General features: G+C 44.6%; 1 protein-coding gene across 1 annotated transcript; it reads left to right on the top strand.

Annotated features, from left to right (window-relative positions):
- Positions 1-236: 236 nt before the first annotated feature.
- Positions 237-25,046, top strand: LOC120044475 (inactive carboxypeptidase-like protein X2). The gene is made up of 23 exons (XM_038989133.1): positions 237-1,077; positions 8,617-8,898; positions 9,054-9,092; positions 9,310-9,468; positions 11,192-11,275; positions 12,645-12,722; positions 13,656-13,712; positions 16,525-16,602; positions 16,737-16,846; positions 17,407-17,546; positions 17,877-17,961; positions 18,114-18,258; positions 18,363-18,454; positions 18,705-18,828; positions 19,002-19,198; positions 20,552-20,728; positions 21,152-21,336; positions 21,439-21,873; positions 22,163-22,293; positions 22,527-22,666; positions 23,602-23,701; positions 23,962-24,128; positions 24,224-25,046. The coding sequence occupies exons 1-23, from the start codon at positions 837-839 to the stop codon at positions 24,641-24,643; spliced, it is 3,666 nt and encodes a 1,221-aa protein (XP_038845061.1). The 5' UTR covers positions 237-836; the 3' UTR covers positions 24,644-25,046.
- Positions 25,047-26,179: the final 1,133 nt, after the last annotated feature.

The following is a 26,179-nucleotide window of genomic DNA, read 5'->3' as shown; positions in this document are numbered from 1 at the left end:
TGAGTCAGGAATATAAATTATAAATATGTATGTGAATGGTGTGTATGGACAGTATGTGAATAGATAAAGGTGTGTATAGCAGTAGTTATATAGTATAGTTATATTATGTTCCTCTGTTCCTTAAATATTTGTGGGTTTCAATATTGTTAGCACTGTCCTCGACTCCTCCCCCCCTTTCCATTCCTGCCTGTTGGTGGCAGTCTGCAGAGGGGAAAGGAGGCGGAAGAAGTGGAAGACGTTCTCTGCTGCTGGACTAAACTCTTTTCACCTCTCCAACCAGGAGTTACAGCCTCTATAGAGCCAACCTGGATTCTTCATTCCCTCTCCTGGCTTCTCCAGTGAGCTGCTCTGCTCAATCTATGCTGAGCTCTCCTTTTGATCTCTGCACCTGTTGAAACTCGTCAGCCAGGTGAAGGGGATTATATCTCTCTCAGCCAAAACTTTTTCAGCTGTCGTTTAGTTAAATTGCAGGACAATTGGACTGCTCTCCCTCGCTCTTCCTCCCTCTCTCACTATTCTCTTCTCTCTGTGTCCAGCCCTGCCTCATGCTCTGAGTGAGTCTGTGTCTGGCTGTGGCTTGGAGCTCCAGAATCTTCCTCACCGGAGAGAAGGCATGGAACACGAGAGTAGAAAACTGAGAGGTAGAATTCTGTGGTAGAATTCAGATATAGAACACTTCGGTAGAATTTCTGCGTAGCGTTCTGAGCTGGAACTTTTAGCAAGATTTTGGGAAATCTGAACTAGAATACAGAGCTGGAATACTTAATCGGAACACTGAGCTGGAACTTTTCAGTGGAACATTGAGGTAGAATCCTGAGCCAGGTAGCGTAAGGAGGATGGGAGGTCATATTGCAGTGGTGTGTTTGGTTCTGCTGGCCCTATGCTGTGTGCTACTGCCCAGAGCAGGGGAGAGTGCAGGAGGCATTGTCTCTTTAGGCCAGGCTGTAGAGGAGAGAGGGATGGAGGCCCTATATGGAGAGGAGTCCCAGGATGAACCAGCTAAAGAAGAGGAACTCACAGAGACACAAAGCCAGACTAGCAAGGAAAAGAGAGCCACAGAGGAGGATGCCCTACCAGGTAAGAACAAAGCCAACCCACTGGGCATAGACGTCAGTTCAACGTCTAGTTTTTATTTACATTCGATTGAGTTGTCAACTAGCGTGAATTCAACTCAGCCAAAAATGTCACCCTGTCATTGAGGTTAAAAGTTTGATGAATAAAATACAAAATTCTCCTACGTTGAAGACTTTTTGCAAATCCGATCAGTTTTCCACGTTGATTCAAAGTTATCACATTGAATTTTTGGGTTGAAATGACGTGGAAACGTTGATTCAACCAGTTTTTGCCTAGTAGGAACATTCATATTATAATGCTATATATGTTACTAAGTGGAGAATTGGGTCCCATCTGAGTTGTGGCTAGAAACATGGGTGGTTTTACCTACTAGATAGGACCCAATTCAGCTGGTGTACATGCCTTTGTTCCAGCCCAGCAATAACACATCTTATCATCATATCAGCTAATGATCAAAACCTTAGTAGTAGAATCATCAACAGTGTCTGTTTGTTGGGCTGGAACAGATGCCTCCTTCCAGGGCGAGGATTGGAGAACGTTATATGACATCATCAGGCAGGCACAGGGGACAGGGCACAAGGCAGGTGGAGGAGAGTGTTGGTCTTGAAAGAAGCCAGCAATTTCCTGAATTACCCACACACACCTTTCAGTCACTATGACAAGTCCAACAGTGTCCGTGCACACACACACACACACACACACACACACACACACACACACACACACACACACACACACACACACACACACACACACACACCACACCACACCACACCATACAGTACTCTAACCTGTCTGTCTCCAGCTCACACATACCTGGACTGTCTCTTGGCCCAAAGCAGAGTAGACCTGGGACTGGGGAAGATTCAGTCTGCTGCAGTAACAGATCTGGCTGGGCTCTGAGCTGAGCATCTTGGAGACAGATTTGTACAGTCCACTTTTATTTTCTACTGTACTGTACCACAGAACCCAGCTCCAAAATGGAATGATTCACCCTCTGAGATGGGCTGATGATGTAGTGTTAGTTATAAAACACATTTTGTTTCTGAGATTCACAGCTTAACATCGAGTTAACTTCAGCACACACATCTGTTGGTTTAATCAGTCCCATTTCCCAATTAAATTGCACTAAAACCTTGTATTTACATGGTAATTACATTAGCTAGTAGGTACTGTATAACTATTTTGTGGGTACACATTGTTACATAGTTTGTAGTGCACTATGTAAAATGTACTACTACTGTCATAAGCTACATATTTATGGCTTGCACAATTGAAAAGATATTAGAAACACCAACTACACAGAATCAGATATCTTAAGGACAGGGACAGGACAATGTTGATGATGCTCTGACAGCGTGCCATTACAGTTTGGCTGGGTTACTAACGGAGAGGAATATTAAATACATATGAATATGACATGAATACACAACCTCTGTGTAACGGCTGTTGGAAGGAGAGGACCAAGGTGCAGCGTGGTACGTGTCCATATTTATTAAATGAACACTGAAATAACAAAAATAACAAAGAATAACGACCGAAACAGTTCTGGCTGGTGCAGACACACAACAGGAAACAACTACCCACAAACACAGGTGGGAAAAGGCTACCTAAGTATGGTTCTCAATCAGAGACAACGATAGACAGCTGCCTCTGATTGAGAACCACACCCGGCCAAACACATAGAACTAGACAACATAGAACACAACATAGAATGCCCACCCCAACTTACGCCCTGACCAACCAAAATAGAGACATAAAAAGGATCTCTAAGGTCAGGGCGTGACACTCTGTTCCACAGATACAGTTGAAGTCGGAAGTTTACATACAGTACACCTTAGCCAAATACATTTAACAATTCCTGACATTTAATCCTAGTAAAAATTCCCTGTCTTAGGTCAGTTAGGATCACCACTGTATTTTAAGAATGTGAAATGTCAGAATAGTAGAGAGAATTATTTATTTCAGCTTTTATTTCTTTCATCACATTCCCAGTGAGTCAGAAGTGTACATACACTCGATTAGTATCTGGTAGCATTGCCTTTAAATTGTTTAACTTAGGTAAAACGTTCCGGGTAGTCTTCCACAAGCTTCCCACAATAAGTTGGGTGAATTTTGGCCCATTCCTCCTGAGAGCTTGTCACGCCCTGACCTTAGGTAGCCATTTCCCTTGGGTATTGGTGGGTTCTTGATCTATGTTAAGTTAAGTCACGGTTTGTTTTGTTATTTTGTTCATTTGTTCAGTGTTCATTCGTTTAAATAAAGAAGAATGTACGCTTACCACGCTGCACCTTGGTCTCCTCCCTACGACGGCCGTGACAGAAGAACCCACCATAAAAGGACCAAGCAGCATGAAAAGGAGGAGCAGCATTTTATGGAGAAATGGACCTGGGAGGAGATACTGGATGAAGCAGGACCCTGGACGCAGGCTGGGGAGTATCGCCTTCCGAAGGAGGAATTTGAGGCAGCAAAAGCGGAACGGCGATATTATGAGGAGAAATACAAACAAGGCAAGCACGAGAGGCAGCCCCAATAATTTTTTTGGGGGGGGGGCACACGAGGCGATTGGCTGAGTCAGGTTGGAGACATGAGCCAACTCCTTGTGCTTACCGTGGGGAGCGTGTGACTGGTCAGGCACCGTATTTTGCAGAAATGCGCACGGTGTCTCCAGTTCCCATTCATAGCCCGGTGCGCTCTATTCCAGCTCCTCTATTCCAGCTCCTCGCACTCGCCCTGAGGTGTGTGTCCTCAGCCCGGTACCACCAGTTCCGGCACCACGCATCAGGCCTCCAGTGCGCTTCCACAGTCCAGTACGGCCTGTGCCTCTTCCCCGCACTCGCCCTGAGGTGCGTGTCCTCAGCCCGGTACCACCAGTTCCGGCACCACGCATCAGGCTTCCAGTGCGCTTCCATAGTCCAGAGCTTCCGGCGACAGTACCCAGTCCAGAGCTTCCGGCGACAGTACCCAGTCCAGAGCTTCCGGCGACAGTACCCAGTCCAGAGCTTCCGGCGACAGTACCCAGTCCAGAGCTTCCGGCGACAGTACCCAGTCCAGAGCTTCTGGCGACGGGCCACAGTCCGGAACCTCCAACGACGGGCCACAGTCCGGAACCTCCAACGACGGGCCACAGTCCGGAGCCTCCAGCGACAATCCCCAGTCCGGAGCCTCCAGCGACGATCCCCAGTCCGGAGCCTCCAGCGACGATCCCCAGTCCGGAGCCTCCAGCGACGATGCCCAGTCCAGGGCCTCCAGCGACAATCCCCAGTCCGGGGCCTCCAGCGACAATCCCCAGTCCGGGGTCTCCAGCGACGGTCCCCAGCCCGGGGTCTCCAGCGACGGTCCCGAGCCCGGGGTCTCCAGCGACGGTCCCCAGCCCGGGGTCTCCAGCGACGGTCTCCAGCCTGGGGTCTCCAGCCCGGGGTCTCCAGCGAAGGTCCCCAGCCCGGGGTCTCCAGCGAAGGTCCCCAGCCCGGGGTCTCCAGTGACGGTCCCCAGCCCGGGGTCTCCAGCGAGGGTCCCCGATCCGGGGCCTCCGGCGATGATCCGCAATCCAGAGCCTCCGGCGATGATCCACGGTCCGGATCTACAAAGGCAGAGGGAACAGTGTAAAGAGGGGAGGCGGCGTCCAGAACCAGAGCCGCCACCGAGGGTAGATGCCCACCCGGGCCCTCCCCTATAAGTTCAGGTTTGCACCTTGGGGGGGTTACTGTCACGCCCTGACCTTAGTTACAGTGGGGAGAACAAGTATTTGATACACTGCCGATTTTGCAGGTTTTCCTACTTACAAAGCATGTAGAGGTCTGTAATTTTTATCATAGGTACACTTCAACTGTGAGAGACGGAATCTAAAACAAAAATCCAGAAAATCACATTGTATGATTTTTAAGTAATTAATTTGCATTTTATTGCATGACATAAGTATTTGATACATCAAAAAAGCAGAACTTAATATTTGGTACAGAAACCTTTGTTTGCAATTACAGAGATCATATGTTTCCTGTAGTTCTTGACCAGGTTTGCACACACTGCAACAGGGATTTTGGCCCACTCCTCCATACAGACCTTCTCCAGATCCTTCAGGTTCCGGGGCTGTCGCTGGGCAATACGGACTTTCAGCTCCCTCCAAAGATTTTCTATTGGGTTCAGGTCTGGAGACTGGCTAGGCCACTCCAGGACCTTGAGATGCTTCTTACGGAGCCACTCCTTAGTTGCCCTGGCTGTGTGTTTCGGGTCGTTGTCATGCTGGAAGACCCAGCCACGACCCACCTTCAATGCTCTTACTGAGGAAAGGAGGTTGTTGGCCAAGATCTCGGTGCAGTCGTCCTGTCCCCTTTGCAGAAAAGCATCCCCAAAGAATGATGTTTCCACCTCCACGGTTGGGATGGTGTTCTTGGGGTTGTACTCATCCTTCTTCTTCCTCCAAACACGGCGAGTGGAGTTTAGACCAAAAAGCTCTATTTTTGTCTCATCAGACCACATGACCTTCTCCCATTCCTCCTCTTTGCCAATGACCATCCAGATGGTCATTGGCAAACTTCAGACGGGCCTGGACATGCGCTGGCTTGAGCAGGGGTACCTTGCGTGCGCTGCAGGATTTTAATCCATGATGGCGTAGTGTGTTACTAATGGTTTTCTTTGAGACTGTGGTCCCAGCTCTCTTCAGGTCATTGACCAGGTCCTGCCGTGTAGTTCTGGGCTGATCCCTCACCTTCCTCATGATCATTGATGCCCCACGAGGTGAGATCTTGCATGGAGCCCCAGACCGAGGGTGATTGACCGTCATCTTGAACTTCTTCCATTTTCTAATAATTGCGCCAACAATTGTTGCCTTCTCACCAAGCTGCTTGCCTATTGTCCTGTAGCCCATCCCAGCTTTGTGCAGGTCTACAATTTTATCCCTGATGTCCTTACACAGCTCTCTGGTCTTGGCCATTTTGGAGAGGTTGGAGTCTGTTTGATTGAGTGTGTGGACAGGTGTCTTTTATACAGGTAACGAGTTCAAACAGGTGCAGTTAATACAGGTAATGAGTGGAGAACAGGAGGGCTTCTTAAAGAAAAACTAACAGGTCTGTGAGAGCCGGAATTCTTACTGGTTGGTAGGTGATCAAATACTTATGTCATGCAATAAAATGCAAATTACAGTACTCCCCACTGTATCTATGTTTTCTTTATTATTTTGGTTAGGTCAGGGTGTGACTAGGGTGGGTATGCTAGCTTTGTATTGTCTAGGGTTTTGTAAGTCTAGGGGTTTTAGTAGGTCTAGGTATTTGTAAGTCTGATTGGGGACCATATTTCGGTAGCCATTTCCCTTGGATATTGGTGTGTTCTTGATCTATGTTTACTTGCCTGTCTGGACTATCCATATTAGCTTCACGGTTCGTTTTGTTATTTTGTTCGTTTGTTCAGTGTTCATTCGTTTAAATAAAGAAGAATGTACACTTATTACGCTGCACCTTGGTCTCCTCCCTACGACGGCCGTGACAGAGCTGGTGTAACTGAGTCAGGTTTGTAGGCCTCCTTGCTCGCACACGCTTTTTCAGTTCTGCTCACAAATTTTCTATGGGATTGAGGTCAGGGCTTTGTGATGGCCACTCCAATACCTTGACTTTGTTGTCCTTAAGCCATTTTGCCACAACTTTGTAAGTATGCTTGGGGTCATTGTCCATTTGGAAGACCCATTTGCGACCAAGCTTTAACTTCCTGACTGATGTCTTGAGATGTTGCTTCAATATATCCACATAATTTTCCTTCCATGATGCCATCTATTTTGTGTAGTGCACCAGTCCCTCCTGCAGCAAAGCAGGTGCTTGATGCTGCCATCCCTGTGCTTCATGGTTGGGATGGTGTTATTCGGCTTGCAAGTTCTTTCATCAGACCAGAGGACATTTCTCCAAAAAGTACGATCTTCGTCCCCATGTGTAGTTGCAAACCGTAGTCTGGCTTTTTTATGGTGGTTTTGGAGCAGTGGCTTCTTCCTTGCTAAGCGGCCTTTCAGGTCAATATAGGACTCATTTTACTGTGGATATAGATACTTTTGTACCTGTTTCCTCCAGCATCTTCACAAGGTCCTTTGCTGTTGTTTCTGGGATTGATTTGCACTTTTCGCACCAAAGTACGTTCATCTCTAGGAGACAGAACGCGTCTCCTTCCTGAGCGGAATGACGGCTGCATGGTCCCATGGTGTTTATACTTGCATACTATTGTTTGTACAGATGAACGTGGTACCTTCAGGCGTTTGGAAATTGCTCCCAAGGATGAACCAGACTGAGTGATTTCTTTTGATTTCCCCATGATGTCAAGCAAAGAGGCCCTGAGTTTGAAGGTAGGCCTTGAAATACATCCACAGGTACAACTCCAATTGACTCAAATGATTTCAATTAGCCTATCAGAAGCTTCTAAAGCCATGACATCATTTTCTGGAATTTTCCAAGCTGTTTAAAGGCACAGTCAACTTAGTGTATGTCAACTTCTGACCCACTGGAATTGTGATACAGTGAATTATAAGTGAAAAATGACTTGTGTCATGCACAAAGTAGATGTCCTAACCGACTTGCCAAAACGATAGTTTGTTAACAAGACATTTGTGGAGTGGTTGAAAAACAAGTTTTAATTACTCCAACCTAAGTGTATGTAAACTTCCGACTTCAACTGTAGGTCACTGGCACAGGTATTCAAACAGCCACGAATAGAGAGAGGGAAATACCAATGAATACACTCCACTGACTTCTGTAGTTACACAACTTCTTGTTCCCCAAAACAATACAATACAATACCCTCCGTAGCGATTTAAGCAGCACCATCAGTAAGTAGCACAGAGCACAATTACATCCACATCCTATACGTAGCATGCAGCACACTGTAAATATGTACATTCAGAGGAAGCGGCAGAAAGAAGAAAATCTTTATATTTTATCCATTACACATCAGATAGAAAAAAACACGTGATTATGGAATGTTTTAATGTCATGTGACATAATGTAGAAACATTTACATAAATCCAGATGAGATCTCCTTGACCTTGGGTGTGATGATATCACTGCAGTCCCTCTCCTTGATGTGTGTGTGTGTGTGTGTGAGTAGAGGACCCTGTTGTTTCACCATGCAAACAGAGTAGCTTTTCTTCTGCACAGGACACCGTCATCTCCCCCATCTGCCAGACGTTAGCTCAGCTGTGCCCCCTGCTAGAGTGATTCTGTCTGGCAGATTTCCCCATCCCAGTTACACCTGTCTGGTCCGGGATTTCGGTCTGTCTGTCTCTGTTTCCCACTGTTTTTCCTCTGTCACCATCTCTCTCTGCCCCCTCTCACTCTATCACTCTATTTATATTTGGTTATCTGTCTCTCTATCTCTCATCAGTCTACTTCAGTAGCAGAGAGTTGGTGTTGATGTATAGCCTTTGTTTGAATGCCATCTTGTCCTATCCTGGCATATCCGACTGTTATAGGATTGTTATGTGCTGTTAAACCTGACATTTGACCCTCAGGAATCAACATGTCGAAATGACCAAGTTTATTAACTTTCCTTTCCCCCGTTGACCCCAAGCCAGGGTCAGGAGAGCCGAAGAGGAAGAGGAGGGCAAAGGGGATAAAAAGAAGGGCAAGAAAGACAAGAAAGACAAGAAAGACAAGAAAGACAAGAAGAACAAGGAGCCCAAAGTGCCCAAGGCCACCAAGAAGCCTAAAGCAGACAAAAAGCCAAAGAAGGGCAAAGAAAAGGAGCCACGAACAGAAGCACCTACAACTCTACCACCCACAACTACCACACTACCATCCACAACTACCACACCACCACCTACAACTACCACAGAGGTGTACACAGAAGCAGGTAATGCAGTAACACACCACTTTACTACTGTAATCAACGTTTTCAATAAAAACAGACTAGGATTGGTTGATTCGATTTTTTATTGGCTTTGCATTGTGTGAGTAACAAAGTTGTTTGTAATACTTTGATCTCTGTCCCATCTGATGCTCCCACAGAACCTGACCCATACCCAGACTACCCCTACTCAGACAACGGTGAGATCATGTGTACAGATGACAAACCATTATATAATTTCTCTGAAGCCGGGGCCTCAGTGTTCTAATACCACTCAAAACGTTATAGTATAGCCACTTTGTTTATGATCTTATTTGTACCTTGAAAAACCATGTGGATTTTGTTTTATATCTTGCTTTTAAAACAAATCTCCACACTAATAAAGTTACCTCTACTGTCCATGTGTCCCTCTGATAGAGGATGACTACTGGAAGCCAGATGAGGAGGAGCCCGGAGGCCCAGTGGTCGACCCAGAAGATGACTATTGGAAGGGAGAGAACCCAATGGCCACGCCCCCCACTCCTGTGGTGGATGGAAAGGTGGACAAGGGAGACGAGGACTACTGGGACGCCAGATGTATGTTTCATCCCCCTCTGTGTCCTAAAATGAATGACTCATTGACCGAATGAATGAATGAGTCAGGGGAGAACAACTTCCCCCTTTCATTGAAGCCATGAAGTTCAAGGTCGACCAGGGTACTACAGGCTGTTATTGCCAGAAAGCAGGATCCTCCATTATAGGCAATGGGAAAATAGTGATCTTCAGAGTCAATATTCGTGCTGCTATTACATCAGATGTGTCCTTAAATCGATTATTTTAAAATCACACACAGAATGCCTTTCTAGCCAATCAGAAACGAGTACTCAACAATGCTGTGGTATAAATAAGGATAATATTGAAATATAAGTATAATTTAGTTTCTAATGGCAGCCTGCGGTACTTGAGATATTCAATGAGAGGGGCTTTTACACTGAGTGTACAAAACATTAAGAACACCTGCTCTTTCCTGGTGAATCCAGGTGAAACTATGATCCCTTATTGATGTCACTTGTTAAATCCACTTCAATCAGTGTAGATAAAGGGGAGGATACAGGTTAAAGAATGATTTTTAAGCCTTGAGACAATTGAGACATGGATTGTGTATGTGTGCCATTCAGAGGGTGAATAGGCAAGACAAAATATTTAAGTGCCTTTGAACGGCATATGGTAATAGCTGCCAGGCACACCGGTTTGTGTCAAGAACTGCAATGCTTCTGGGTCTTTCATGCTCAGCTGTTTCCCGTGTGTATCAAGAATGGTCCACAACCCAAAGGACATCCAGCCAACTTGAAGCATTGGAGTCAATTCGGGCCAGCATCCCTATGGAACGCTTTAGACACCTTATAGAGTCCATGCCCCGACGTCCATGCGCAACTCAATATTAGGAAGGTGTTCCTAATGTTTGGTATACTCTGTGTATATACACAGTCTATGGATGGAATAACTTAATGAATGAATGGAACAAAGGCATCAATGACAAAAAATACCAATTTCAATTAACTTTACTAACTACTTCAAAATTATTATCAAAGTATTTTTTCAAATACTAGCTATTAGTTTAAACGTGTAATATAGGTGTATAACCTACCAGCCCTCACAGTCTCACGTCAGAATTAGATGTCCATCCATTTTCCTCAAATGTTAAATTGCGAAGTTGTTCCAAATGTTGAATTTCATTAGTGTTAAAGGTTAAGTTTGGGCATTAACTCTGAATGGTTAAGGTAATGGTTAAGGTTTGGGATGGGGTTAAAATTCAATAACAACTTTTTATCTCTGGATTTCTCATCTAGATCCACTCTAAATCGAACCCTTTATGATATTTGCCAACTGGACTCTTTAACCAATGAGTCATTTTTTCCACCTTATATGATGGAAATCTCATCTCATGTGAAGGTTTGTCAGTGACATTCATTGCAAAGCTCAGCTCATCTGTACTTTGTGTGATAGCTGCAACAGGTTTTCATTACTTTTACTGTGTCCATAATTCCACTACTGTTTCACTCTACCATTCCTCCAGATTTCCACTCCTACAGTATCTCACTCTCCTGCACCTCTCCATTTCTCTCTGTTCTCACTCCACCATCTCTCTCCATTCTCATCCTCTCCTTTCTCTTATTTCTCTACTCTTACTTCTCCATCTGCCTCCGTCCTTACTCTCATGTGCCTCTTCGATCTTGCTCTCTCTTTTCTCTTTTCTGCTCTCTTTATTCTTTGAGATCTCCATTCTCACTTTCTCGTTTTCTCCGTTCTCCAATAACAGACGAGGAGCCCGAGAATCTTCCTTTCCCTGATGGTACAGAGGTCGTCCCCACAGAGAAAGATGACTGGAGCTATGCTGTTACAGGTGACTTACATCTCAATTAATTGGTCGGTCGGTCGGTCGGTCGGTCGGTCGGTCGGTCGGTCACCGTTTAGAGGACCACAGTGTATGCTGCTATTCCTCCTTTCTATCAATGAAAGACAACCCCTGTTTTAGGGTTTATAGTGTGGAAGTCGATCCTGTAAACCATACTCTTAGACCTAGATTCAATCAGATCAGCTGATGTTTTGGCGGTGTCTGAGGTGTACAGCAGGGGTAGACAGCAGGGGTTCAAACTGTAGAACCCAGTTCCTACATTTGAATATAAAAATCGATTTGATCAAACAAAACTTTGCTACATTTTATCTCTGGGACCCTCAGGATGACAAATCAGAGCAAGATTACTGAATGTAAGTACATTATTTACCTTCAGAGTTCAATGTATCAAACCAGTTGCCGTGATAAAAGTGTTTTGTTGTTGTGCACTCTCCTCAACCAATAGCATGGTATTTTTTTCACTGTAATAGCTACTGTAAATTGGACACAGGAGTTAGATTATAAAGAATTTAAGCTTTCTACCCATATAAGACATGTCTATGTCCTGGAAAGTTGTCTGTTACTTACAATGTCATTCTAGTCCCATTAGTGCATGTTAGCAACAACCGTCCCGGTTTAGGGACACCGATTCCGTAGAGGTTAATGTAACTCTGGGCAGCCAATGCCAATGTCTGCTTTAGGTATAATGCCTGGAGACGCTTGTGGATTTGATAGCTCTAACGCAGTTCCAGCTCCAACGCCGCCAAAATAACCGCTATGCTGATGTCGGCTAAAGCGGATCAGATTGAATAGAGCTCTTAGTCCAGGGAATGACAGAGTAGGAGGCTAGATCATCACCCTGCTTTTTAAGAGGAGAGCGAGTGGGTGAGAGTGTAGTTCTAAACAGCCAAAGGCTTTTCATGGTTTTGTTTTTGAGCGAGAAGCCTTTCACAAGATGGCTGCTCTGTTATATTCCTTGTAAACTTAAATTAAACATTTAACGAGGCAAATAACAGGCAGCGTGTTATGCTAGCTTTATGTGGGTCCAAACAGAGTGTCTGTTGTGGCTGCAGAAATAAAGGCTCTGTTCCACCATCACTGTAGTGGAAGATTACTGTATTAATGTTTTGAAACTACATACTGCATTTTAACTTCAGAGCGCTTTGGAATGCATACATTACACCAAAGAGACTCTCTCTCTGTGATGTTGTTTAGTAAAAATAGATTAGTACTACTAGACAAGCTGCCAGTCTGTTTCTGCTTGAGTCAGGTTGGTTTTGCCATGGCAGTTATGTACTGTTGAATCAATGCAGAAACAGTGTGCTACTCAGTCTAGGCTACTGTAATGATGTGTTTGTGTTTTCTCCTTCCAATACAGAGGAGCTTGTTACACCACCACCCACCTATGAAAGTCCATGGTACGAGGAGTATGACTACGGGCATAGTGGTGGACAGAGTATGTACACACACGGGCACACACACACTGTCCTTGTGGGGACCAAACAATTGATTCCCATTCAAAATCCTATTTTCCCTAACCCCTAAGCCCAACCCTAACCCTTAACCTAACCCTAACCTTACCCATGAACCTAAACCTAACCCTAACCCCTAAACCTAACCCTGAAACCTAATTCTAACCGTAACCATAATTGCAACCCTAAACATAACCCCTAAACCTAAAATTATCCCTGCGAAATGTCTCCACTTGTCTGTATTTTCCTTGATTTATTATCCTTGTGAGGTAAAACCAAAAACACACTGACACACACACACACACACTCTGCACTGTAAAATAAACCCTTGGCCAAATCTTCAATAGAAATATGTTTTTCATTTCAATGGGACCCTGCGGTGAAATAAAAATTAGATAGACACAATAAAGAACTGTCCATTTACCACAGAGTCAAAAGTAATGGGCCTACACTTCTCATTCCCCACAAGAATGAAACAAAATAAGTGTATACTGTTTCAATTATATGGTCTGTTGTCTAAGTTTGGGTTAAGCAAGACTTTGGCAGCTGATGTTCCAAACTCCCAAATAAGAAAATGCCAAGTGACTGGAACAAACAACAGTCAGATCAAGATTATTACCCCCGTCAAACACTTTGTCATGTTTATCATTTGGAAATGTGGCAAACCTTAAGAAACACCTGGGCCTGTTCAGGAGGGGGAAACGTTACAGAATGTTTGTGTATATTATGATTGATTGTCTGCCAGTTACAATAGGAAATCATGACGTTATCTTTTATTCTATCTGCAACGTTCTAAAATGTTTCACTCCACTGAAAACACCCCACATACACAGTATACTGTTACATGTAATGGGGAGGTGGGGGAAAGTAACCTCAAATTCATCCATGATTGTTTTTCCCTCCTTTGTTTACCACAGCGAAAAAACAGGAGGAGAGAGAGACCCAAAGGAAAGAAAAGGAGAGAGAGGATAGAGGTATTGTGCACAGCCTATTTTCCATTATGATCTGAATGACTGTGATCTATCTATCTTCAGTTGTAGATACTTCACATTATACAGTAACATTTACATGTTGGTCATTAAGCAGACACTCTTATCCAGAGCAACTTACAGTCAATGCACTCACAGAACAATGCTTGGTTAAAAACAACCCAATTTGGGGTTTTTGGTAACCCAGCACTGGGTAAATATTGGATAGAACACACACTGGGTTATTTTGACCCAGTCAACCGATTGGGTTGTGTGAATAACCCAACATGTTGGGTTGTTGGGATTACCCAAACATTAATTTAACGATCAGTCTGGTTTTTATTAACTTTCATTCTGGGTTGACGAGCGAATTTTTGGAATCATGTTGTTGATTTTTTTAAACAAAGTCCACAAGACACAGAACTCCCTTTTGCAGAACAGTAAATGCGTTTTCAAAATGTAGTTGCCGTCTCAAAACATAAATACATTCATCAAAACTATATTATACCATCGAAATTGCAAATATATTCATCAAAAAGAACACGACTGCCCTGCAAAAAGATTAACGCAACCATACTTTTGTCCAAACAGACAAAACAGAAAGTTAGTCTTTCTTTTAAAAATCCCAGTAGATCAAAACATTGTCTTTGCATTCACTAAATCATGATGATCAAAATTGGAAGGACAAAAGTATACTAAGTGCAGAATTAGGGGCAATTACTCTCCTTTTATGCATATTTCACCAAACAATGTCATATATATCACATCAAATTTTATCCCTGATAAAAAAAAAAGATAAAATAAGCACATTGTGCAGCATTCATTCATGGGTATCATCACAATCCATTTCCATGTACAGTATTCAATTACATAGGTTAGTTTGCTCATAGTTTTTTAGTTTCCAATTGGGCACAGAAACACAACCCCACATTAGAAATAGGAAAGGTGAATACAATGGAGGAACACAACTGATATGAATGTACAGTATAGGCCTCAATCCACATCAAAGCAAAATTCTATAATGGAAGGCCACAATGTAAAAAAAAAACTAAGTGACCCAATGTCTGCAACCCAGCAGATGGGTCAGCCAAACAACCCAGCATTTTTTTTGTGTCCATTAAACCAAGGTAGGTAAAACAACCACATATCAGAGTCATTGCAAGTAAAACTTAGTAACACTGCCATGTCATACTTTGCACTGTCAAAGCTCCCAGTCAAGCAGATGAACATATGACCACGTCACTCACAGATTCATAATGTGGTGGAGGAATAACAGTCCCGAATGGTTCATGTTTCCGCTTAAAGCGAATGAGGAAAAAAAAAACACAGATATCAGTCTCTACCTGGGCATTGCAAACATGTAGCTGTGAAGCTTCATTATGGCTCCACTTGCTAAGACAAGGGACACAAGTTAATTCTATCTAGAGCAGGACAAATCTGAACCATAGAAATGTGTTGTGAGGGAAGGTAGGGAAGGAAAGGTCGCTGGCTCGAATCCCCGAGTCAATTAAGTGAAAAATCTGTTGCTGTGCCCTTGAGCAAGGCACTTCACCCTAATTGCTTCTGTAAGTCCCTCTGGATAACAGAGTCTGCTAAATGACTCAAATGTAAACGCCTTTAACCTGTATTGGTGCATGGAAGAAGCTTTGGGCTGGAGCAGAAAGAAAGGGAGAGACGGGACAGCAAAGAGAGGTTACAGAACATGCTGGAAGGAAAGATGAGGGAAAGAGAGAAAAACAACACAAGGGTTAAAAACAGAGGAGTAGCGAGTCTGACAGTAATGGAGGGGAGAGATGTTGAAATCACGAGCTGAGAATGAAGATCGAAACACTCGGGATAAGAACCAACAGCTGTTGCCACATGTTCCATTCTGTACTGTACCTCCTGCACAGCGAGGAGAGTAGAACCAGCTCAATGTATAATCAGAATGGAACCAGGGACTTTTGTTTATGGGAAATTACACTGAGTGTACAAAACATTAAGGACACCTGCTCTTTCCATGACATAGACTGACCAGGTGAATCCAGGTGAAAGCTATGATCCCTTATTGATGTCACTTGTTAAATCCACTTCAATCAGTGTAGATGAAGGGGAGGAGACGGGTTAAATAAGGATTTTTAAACCTTGAGACATGGATTGAGTATGTGTGCCATTCAGAGGGTGAATGGGCAAGACAAAATATTTATGTGCCTTTGAACGGGGTATGCTAGTAGGTTGCCAGGCACACCGGTTTGTGTCAAGAACTGCAACGCTGCTGGGTTTTTCACCCACAACAGTTTCCCGTGTGTATCAAGAATGGTCTGCCACCCAAAGGACATCCAGCCAACTTGACACAACTGTGGGAAGCATTGGAGTCAACATGGGCCAGCATCCCTGTGGAACGCTTTCAACACCTTGTAGAATGGGGGTCAGGGGGGGATACTCTGTCCACCACTATCCGTGATTGCACATGTGTATGTAGAACAAAATCCCATTTAATACAAAATGTGACAGCTTTCACATCCAGTTAGAGATATTGACACTTTAAGTAGGGTTACCCATAAAATGTGACTGGTGGTTATGAAAGTTTGGATACAACAGTGTGGCCTGTCTTAGATTTACTGAAGAAAAAAAGAACAATCTGAATTTAATCAGCACATTCCTGAATTTGGAGAAACAGAATACATCTGGTTTCTTTCCTATCTGCAATGTGAAGGCATGTGGATCCTCTGAGGCATTACTGCGTTTGTCGACACACACCCACACACACGCACGCGCGCACACAGAGAATCCATTACTGGAATTGTAGTTAGTGATTGACTATGGTGCTGTTTGACAGAGAGAGCTCAGCAGAGGAGGGAGAAGGAAGAGCGGGCCAAAGCCAAGAAGAGACCACACGTATTCAAGGAGCCCAAAAGTAAGTCACTTGCTACCATCCAATGATACAATACTCGGTTAGCAAGAGTTTTAGCAAGAGCTTGAGAGGTTTTCCATTGTGGTTTGAAGTTTTTGTGATGTGTGTGTGACTGAGATGTTTTCCCCTGGTGGCAGAGTGTCCTCCCCTGGGTATGGAGTCTCATAGGATAGAATCAGACCAGCTGCTGGTCTCCTCCATGTCTCACTACCGCTACAGCCAAGCCAGGGCACGACTCAACATACAGGTAACCCTAACCCTTACACACGGACCCTAACCCTCACACACAGACCCTAACCCTCACACACTGACCCTAACCCTCACCCACTAACCTTAACACAATAACCCTCACACACTGAGTCCAACCCTCTCACACTGACCTTAACCTTCACACACACTAACCCTCACATACTAATCTTAACCTTCACACACTCACACTAACTCTCACACGCTAAGTCTAACCCTCACCCACTAACCTTAACACACTAAGTCCAACCCTCTCACACTAACCCTCACACACTGACCTTAACCTTCACACACACTAACCCTCACACACTAACCTTAACCTTCACACACTCACCCTAACTCTCACACGCTAAGTCTAACCCTCGCACACTAACCCATAACCCTTATACACTAACCCTCACACACTAACCCTAACCCATTGTCTAACCCTAAGTCTCAGTACTGCTCCAGCCGACACAGAGCATGACTCAACATGCAGGTATACTCCTCACACTAATTCGAACCTGACGGTAAGCCCCCTTACCCTCATCTCCAACACTGTATGGTTTCCATGGTTTCCAGGCTTCGGATGATGAGGAGGACATGCATGGCGGGGCGTGGTGTCCTAACCCAGAGGACAATATTCACTGGTTTGAGATGGACGCTCGCAGAGCAACAGAGTTTACTGGGATCATAACACAGGGACGAGACTCACGCAACGAGTAAGACACACAAGCACATTATTTTACTATTCTTGTGGGGACCAAAACATGTGTTCCCATTCAAAATCCTATTTTCCCTAACTCCTAAACCTTAACCTAACCCTTAACCCCTAACCCTGAAACTAAATCTAACCCTAAACCCTAACCTTAATTCTAACCCTAAGCCTGAAATAGCATTTTTCCTTGTTTTACCCTCCTTGTGAGGACTTCTGGTCCCCACAAGGATAGTGAAACCAAACCACACAAACACACACACACAAGCGCACAGACAATTTCAGAAATATCAAAGACAAAATGGTGACAAAATTTGTGTGCGTCTTTCTGTTTCAGGAGTGACTTTGTGACATCGTACTACGTGCAATTCAGTAATGACAGCAGAGAATGGAAAACCATCCATGACGGTTACTCTGACTGGGTGAGTCTGTCAGCCTCGCTGCTTCAAATGTACTTTGGTCCTAGGGTTCACTCTCATGTTCTTTTTAATGGGGCACAAAAGTTCACCATGTCAAATATATTTGTCTCTCCCTCTCTCTTTACCCCCCTCCTCCCCCCTCTCTCTATATCTAGTTGTTTTTTGGTAACTCTGATAAGGATACCCCTGTGCTGAATCAGTTAGCTGAGCCCATACTAGCGCGCTACATCAGAGTTATCCCTCAGAGCTGGAATGGTAGTTGCTGTATGAGGCTGGAGGTACTCGGCTGCCCACTGCCTGGTGAGTGACACACGCACCCACCCTACTAGACTTCTGGTCCCCACAAGGATAGTAAAACATAAAACACACGCAAACGTTCACACTGTGCATTTTTATTTCCTCAGACCCCACCAGTGCCTACCAGAGGCTGCAGAATGAGGTGACTCCAGTCCAGTACCTGGACTTCAGACATCACAACTACTCAGACATGGTCATGGTGAGACGGAACACTCCCATTTCAGGGGACTTCAAACCTTATGGTCATCAGTACCACCTGTTTGAACTTGAATCAGGTCTAATGTTTTGTCTGACAGATTGTGAAGACTGAGTTCAACTCTGTCTTGACACTTTGGGGATTCATTTAATAAGATTTGTTGGGCTTGAACAAAGACTTGCACAGACTCACTGAAGGTGTCCCGGGCCAGGGTTGGTAACTGCTGCTTTCCCCTGTGCGTCTCTTCTGGTAGATGATGAAGTCTGTGTCTGAGGAGTGTCCCAACATCACCAGTATGTACAGCCTGGGTCGCAGCTCCAACGGACTGGACATCCTGGCCATGGTGATATCAGGCAACCCCACAGAACACGAGATAGGTGGGATGAAACCAATATTGTGTCTGTGTCCACAGTTTTCAGGACATGCACCCATTAGTTATTCCAGGCTAACTGCACCTGTTTGTTATTCCAGGCTAACTTTCATAGAAAGCTCAGTACTCGTGTCCTCTCAAGCATGGAAAGACAATGACAATCTGTGTTTTTCTCCTTAGGTGAGCCGGAGTTCCGCTACACGGCCGGTCTCCATGGAAATGAGGCGACGGGGCGGGAGATGGTTCTTCTTCTGTTGCAGTACCTGTGTAAGGAGTACAATGATGGCAACCCCAGAGTGCGCCGCCTGGTGGAGGGAATACGTATCCACCTGGTGCCCTCACTCAACCCTGATGGGCAGGAGAAAGCCCTCACAGTGGTCAGTACTGGATATTATACGGTTCATTCTTGAATTGCGGTGGTAAATGTTGTCCCTTGACTTTGGCACCATGTAAAAACAATTTAAAAATACGAAAACATAAAAAATAATACATTCTAATTTTATTTCATTGTTATTTAATTGGAAAACATATGTAAGTCCTTTATACTGCAAAACAACTATTTGTATGCATTGTTGAAACTACTGGGGGCTAGCAAATTGGCTTGTCCTTATCTTTTGTAATCAGCGATTTTCAAAGTGGTAACACCAATGACATAAAACTGAGGGACACACATTATACTAGTAAAACAATAGGTGTTTTTATTGATCTACAGCAAGAGCATTCAACTCTTACCCTACGAGGTCCGGAGCCTGCTGGTTTGCTGTTCTACCCGATAATTAATTGCACCCACCTGGTGTCTCAGGTCTAAATCAGTCCCTGATTAGAGGGGAACAATGAAACAATACAGTGGAACTGGCTTCAAGGTCCAGAGTTGAGTTTGGGAGATAAAAAGTATATTAAATACTTTTGTTTACTGTCTAGCATTCAAAATAATAGATAGATACAGTATCTCTAAACCCCAAAACATGTCACTACACCCCTACACATCACCAGTGGGACAAGGACCTTGAGCATTTTCTCCCGTGGCAAGCTGTTATTGAGGGAGGGTTCTATATTAAAGAAAATTATTAGCTTATCACGACCTTTCAGTATGTCATAAATTTGAGAATTTCCTTCATCATGTGTCAGCCAATTTAAATAAATGGAAATAATTAATCACTTTAGTAAATTATTTTTAAAGGATTGACCTTAGATTTGAGCATTTGTGGCCTCCATTTCAGAAAATCCTCATTGGTGTTACTACTCCACTGGTGGCACAATGTTATCATAATGGTAAAAACATATTTTAAGTCATTAAGCTACCATATTAGTTGATTTAGAATGGGAAGATGTACCCGACTACATTTAAATAAAAAATCAAGTAATTCTTTTCCAAAATGCCATGCCAAAATGCCACCGTAATTCAAGAACGACCCTCACAGGGAAATACAGCCTGTATTTATACTTTACACTTCCAGGGTGCAAATCTGTTTTCTTCTATTAAGGAAAAGGGATGCCAGACAGTTTCTGATTTAGCCAACTTGTTGTCCTGTAGGAAAGTATTGCTGTATGCAGGAACAGTCTAGCACCCAACTTTATTTTCCTCAAGAGAAGAAAACATATCTCATATGTTAAGTCAAGACTAGAGACATTCAAGCAAATCCTAAGACGTTTGGTTTTAACACGTTGATATTACTGCAGTAAATATGCAGCCCATATCTCCATAACATCCTGTTCCATTGACACCACAGGGTTCCGAGCTGAGTGGTTGGACAACAGGCCACTGGACGGAGGACGGCCATGACATCTTCCAGAACTTCCCTGACCTGAACAGTGTTTTGTGGGAGGCCGAGGACAAGGGCATGGTGCCCAAACTGACCCCCAATCACCATGTCAAGATCCCTGCAGATCAAGAGGGGGATGACAGGGTGTGTGGAGGAAGGAGGTGGAGGGAGGGAGAGGGGAGGGGAAGGTAAGGGAGAAAGCGAGGGGATGAAGACAGGAGGGGAGAAACAGGAGGGAAGGAAATGTATATGGTGTGAAGAGCAGAGACAGTACAAGCAAGTCCATTTCTCTGTTTATCAACTTAACAAGGGGACTCGAGTGGCACAGCGGCCTAAGTCACTGCATCTCAGTGCTAGAGGCGTCACTACAGACCCTTGTTCGATTCCAGGCTGTATCACCTCCGGCCGTGATTGGGAGTCCTATAGGGCAGCGCACAATTGGCCCAACGTCCTCCGGGTTAGGGTTTGGCCGGGGAAGGCCATCATTGTAAATAAGAATTTGTTCTTAACTGACTTGCCTAGTTAAATAAAAAAAGATGGCTGCTGTTTGTTCTTCTTGTCCTGCAGATTGCTGTGGAGACTCGAGCCATCATCTTGTGGATGGAGAGCCACCCATTCGTACTGGGGGCCAACTTCCAGGGGGGAGAGAGGTTCGTGGCGTACCCCTACGACAATCACCGCCTAACCAAGACCGCCGGCGCCAGCACCAGAGAGGGCAAGAGAGAGAGGGCACAGAGCCGCAAGAAGAGACAGTACGAGGCTCTTTCTCTTCCTGCACTCTTGCTATTTTTGGCAGGAGTAATAATGATATGAAACCAAATAAACAATCAACTCAATTTAAATCCTTCTTCTAGGTACGAGGAGTTTGAGGAGCCGGAGGAAGATGATAGAAACAGGGGATACCAGCAGCCAGAAGAAGACCAGTGGAACAGGGGATACCAGGAGCCAGAAGAAGACCAGTGGAACAGGGGATACCAGCAGCCGGAAGAAGAACAGTGGAACAGGGGATACCAGCAGCCAGAAGAAGACCAGTGGAACAGGGGATACCAGGAGCCAGAAGAAGACCAGTGGAACAGGGGATACCAGCAGCCGGAAGAAGACCAGTGGAACAGGGGATACCAGCAGCCAGAAGAAGACCAGTGGAACAGGGGATACCAGCAGCCGGAGGAGGAGTGGAGGGGACATGGCTATGGACACAGGGAAGAGGAAGAGGAGGATGACAGAGGGAGAGGGGGGTACGCAGAGCCTGAGGATGAACCCAGGGCCACAGCAGACGCCTCCTTTTTCAGGTGTGTAGCATGAAGTAAATGTTTTTATTTAACTAGGCAAGTCAGTTAAGAACAAATTCTTATTTACAATGACGGCCTACACCGGCAAAACCCGGACGAAGCTGGGTCAATTGTGCGCCGCCCTATGGGACTCCAAATCACAGCCGGTTGTGATACAGCCTGGATTCAAACCAGAGTGTCTCGAGTGACACCTCTGGCACTGAGATGTGTGCCACTCGGGAGCCCAAGTTAACCACAAATCTAGGATCAGATTACCCTATCTGACTGTGTGTGTGTTTGTGTGTTATAGGTGGTTGGCCATCTCTTATGCCTCTACTCACCTGTCGATGACATACACTTCCCACGGCTCCTGTCACGGCAATGACATCACTGGAGGCGTTGGAATCGTCAATCGCGCCAAGTGGCAGCCCGTCAAAGGAAGTAAGGACCGACATGCCCCTTTTTTTATTCCATTGCTGTCTGCTGTTCATTAAGCCATTTTTTATGATAGTTGACATTACATACAGTAGTTCAAAAAGGTTGAAACCTGTAATGTAACATTGATCAGAGTAAAGGACCCAGTTTTGGGGGTAATGGCGCTCTCTGGTGGCTCATCATTTGCATTGCGGGTTCTCATTGCCACCTATCTTCCCCCCCTCTCCCGCCATCCTCAGGTATGAATGACTTCAGCTACCTGCACACTAACTGTCTGGAGCTGTCAGTGTTCCTGGGCTGTGATAAGTTCCCCCATCAGAGTGAGCTGGTCATTGAGTGGGAGAAGAACAGAGAGGCCATGCTCACCTTCATGGAGCAGGTACACACACAGACACACGTATGCACACACAGAGAAACAATTAACACATTTTGAGAGTATACCAAACACACACACAGTCCTGGAGTGTGGCCGTAGAGCAGTGGTATTCAAAGCTGGGGTCGCCAAAATGTAATATACTGTATATATACAGTGCATTCGGAAAGTATTCCGAATGACACCTTGAATTTTTCCACATTTTGTTACGTTATAGCCTTATTCTAAAATGGAATAAATAAAAATGTTTCCTCAATCTACACCCAATACCCCATAATGACAAAGTGAAAAGAGGTTTTTAGAATTTTTTGCAAATGTATATAAAAAAAGACCTTATTTACATAAGTATTCAGACCCTTTTCTATGAGACTCGAAATTGAGCTTAGGTGCATCCTGTTTCCATTGATCATCCTTGAGATGTTTCTACTTGATTGGAGTCCACTTGTGGTAAATTTGGAAAGGCACACACCTGTTTATATAAGGTCCCACAGTTGACTGTGTATGTCAGAGAAAAAACCAAGCCATGAGGTCGAAGGAATTGTCCGTAGAGCTCCGAGACAGGATTGTGTCGAGGCACAGATCTGGGGAAGGGTACCAAAAAATGTCTGCAGCATTGAAGGTCCCAAGAACACAGTGGCCTCCATCATTCTTAAATGGAAGAAGTTTGGAACCACCAACACTTTTCCTAGAGCTGGCCGCCTAGCCAAACTAAGCCATCGGGGGAGAAGAGCCTTGATCAGGGAGGTGACCAAGACCCCAAATGGTCACTCTGACAGAGCTCCAGAGTTCCTCTGTGGAGATGGGAGAACCTTTCAGAAGGACAACCATCTCTGGGATCGCAATAAATTATTGTGGGAAAAATGGTGTCCCCACTGAAAAAGTTTGTATACCACTGCTGTAGAGTGACTGACCTTTTGAACCCTGGTTTTCACCCCACCCAGGTGCAGCGTGGGATCAGGGGCGTGGTAAAAGACAATGAGGGGAACCCCATCGCTAATGCTACAGTTTCTGTAGAGGGGGTCAACCATGATGTCTCTACAGGTGGGTACAGTGTCTGGCTTTGTGTTAACCATGTCCCATAGCCTACTGCCCTTGGCATTCTGACTGCTGTGAACGCATGAATGTAGCTATGCACTGTTATATTGGTATATTCATTAAACTACAGCTGGGGTAGATATTGGTAACAACCTGTTGTCCCTTCCCCCTGAACAAACCTACATGCAGTGGACGTCCAGGAGCCTGCTAGTGCTATCTTTATTGAGTGTGCAGTCTAAGCCCTCTCCTCTCTGCTTCCTCCACAGCTGTAACAGGGGACTACTGGCGCTTGTTGAACCCAGGTGAGTACCGTGTGACGGTGCGGGCAGAAGGTTTCGCCCCCCTGACCAAGCTGTGTGTGGTGGGCTACGAGGCAGGGGCAACTACCTGCAGCTTTAACCTGGCCAAGTCCAACTGGGACCGTATCAAACAAGTGGGTACTGCTACACCTACAATTATAATTAAATTGCCTATTAGCCACTTTAGAGCCATTGAAGCACTATATAAATGCTATCTATTCATCCACAGATCATGGCCCTGCACGGCAACAAGCCCATACGCCTGCTCAGCCACGGCAACGGCGGAACAAGACGGAACACGGTCTCCAATGGTAACAGGCATGTGATGCATACCGACAGAGTTACCGCCATGGGTCCTGAGGCGCGTCGCAAGCAAAAGCAAAAGCTAGGGCTCGACCGCACCCGTCGTCTACGGCAACAGAGACTGATGAGATCGACAACAACGTTGCCCCCGACGACCATGCCGGTTCCCCCGACGACCACGCCGGTTCCCCCGACGACCACGCCGGTTCCCACGACAACAGAGGCGGAGCCCACTACTGCTTGGTACGACTCGTGGTTCATAGGAGAGGAGCAAACGTCGGCACCGGAAAGTTTCACGGACTCCATCTTGGATTACAAATACGAGTACAAGATCGACGATTACTAAAATAAACACCAAGGCCTTGTTCCAATATATTTACAATACATCCTTCCTCCCCACTTCCTTGAAGAAATCAAGGTAGGTAGGGAGGAAGTATGCATTCTAAGGTATTTGAACAGGACCAATGTCATAGTCCTGAACCCAGGCTGTTAACTCAATTCTTAGAGTAGAAAACTAAGTGACCCCTTAAAGGGATATTTGGGATTTTGGCAATGATGCCCTTTATCTACTTCCCCAGAGTCAGAGGAACTCGTAGAAACCATTTTTATGTCTCTGTGTCAAGTATGAAGGAAGTTCGTGTTAGTTTCGCAAGCCAATGCTAACTAGCATTAACACAATGACTAGAAAGATGCTAGCAGATACCCATAGACTTCCAGGCATTGCGCTAAAGCTAGTTAGCAATTGCGCTAGCGCTAGTTAAGAACTTCCTTCAAACTGCACCCAGATACATAAAAATGGTATCCACAAGTTCATCTGACTCTGGGGAAGTAGATAAATCCCAAAGTATCCCTTTAAAGAACTGACAGGTAGGGATAGGTTTAAGCAAAATGCCTGAGACTCCAATAACTCTGGTAGCCCCCCAGCCATCCATTCTTTCAGATCAACAAAGGAGCCACAAGAAGTGTATATCTGCAAAAACTGATCAAAGGAATAATGCAGTGTTGAATGCTAAAACAGTCAGGCACACAAGCTAATGTCAGTGGTCTGTATAACTGCTCAAGTAGGTCTTTTGATACAACGTTAACACACACAAAAATGTCAGTTTAGAGTAGAAAAATAGAAACACTGATATCTGGAAAATACATTTTATACCAATTCAATTTAAAAAGTTGTTGCAAAGCTTTCCGAAAGAATGTACTTCAGAGATCATGTAGATGTGGTGGTTGCAGATTACGCACTTGTTTTACTATCGCCTCCACCCTTGAGTCAAAACAAAGAATTGAAGTTTCTGTTTTTCTTATAAAAGTGTGGATTAATTTACATAATTTTAACACATTGACGGCAAAGTCATAATATCGACATACAGTAACTTTACAAAATGTTTGTTGAATAGTAAGAGAGAAATCAAAAGAGATTTCCTTAAATGGTCCTCATAATTTAGCTGAGGTAGAGGAAAGTTATTTTTTCAATTAATAAAAGCTTGTTTACATACAGCATGTGTGTTTTGTTCTTCATGTCCACACTGAGCAAAAATGTGACCGACTGCCTCGATTCGGTATTATGTAGCAGAATTTGAAATTGTGTTTTTTACATTGGATAAAAGTAGAGACTCAGAACTAGAAAATAGTATATCATACACTGCAGTTGAGGAATAATGGGAAAGTAATTCTGCTTTGAAAGTTGATAAAGTTGGTCCTTGAATGTTTTGGTACACCTACTGGAGAGCTCTGTCTACACCCATTCAGCATCGTTAACACCCTCTTAAGCCTTAGCCCCACCCATCTGTGGGTGGGGCTAAGGATTCACATGTGAGGCCATGTGCTAAACAGAGTGAGTAGTTTAGTAAACGACCAGAGATTAAGACTAAAAGTGGTCAAAGTA

This window comes from Salvelinus namaycush, chromosome 1 (assembly GCF_016432855.1).
Source record: "Salvelinus namaycush isolate Seneca chromosome 1, SaNama_1.0, whole genome shotgun sequence".
In the NCBI taxonomy this organism is placed as follows: domain Eukaryota; kingdom Metazoa; phylum Chordata; class Actinopteri; order Salmoniformes; family Salmonidae; genus Salvelinus; species Salvelinus namaycush.
The sequence above is the reverse complement of the archived record's forward strand: the minus strand, read 5'-3'. Positions and strand labels throughout refer to the sequence as shown.

What these genes read in the sequence shown, in the direction of transcription:
- LOC120044475 (XM_038989133.1), top strand. Translation starts at nt 837, where the DNA reads ATGGGAGGTCATATTGCAGTGGTGTGTTTGGTTCTGCTGGCCCTATGC. An exon ending in AGAGGAGGATGCCCTACCAG is followed by an intron (nt 1,078 to 8,616) that starts GTAAGAACAAAG and finishes GTTGACCCCAAG; the next exon opens with CCAGGGTCAGGAGAGCCGAA. An exon ending in ATGACGGTTACTCTGACTGG is followed by an intron (nt 17,962 to 18,113) that starts GTGAGTCTGTCA and finishes CTCTATATCTAG; the next exon opens with TTGTTTTTTGGTAACTCTGA.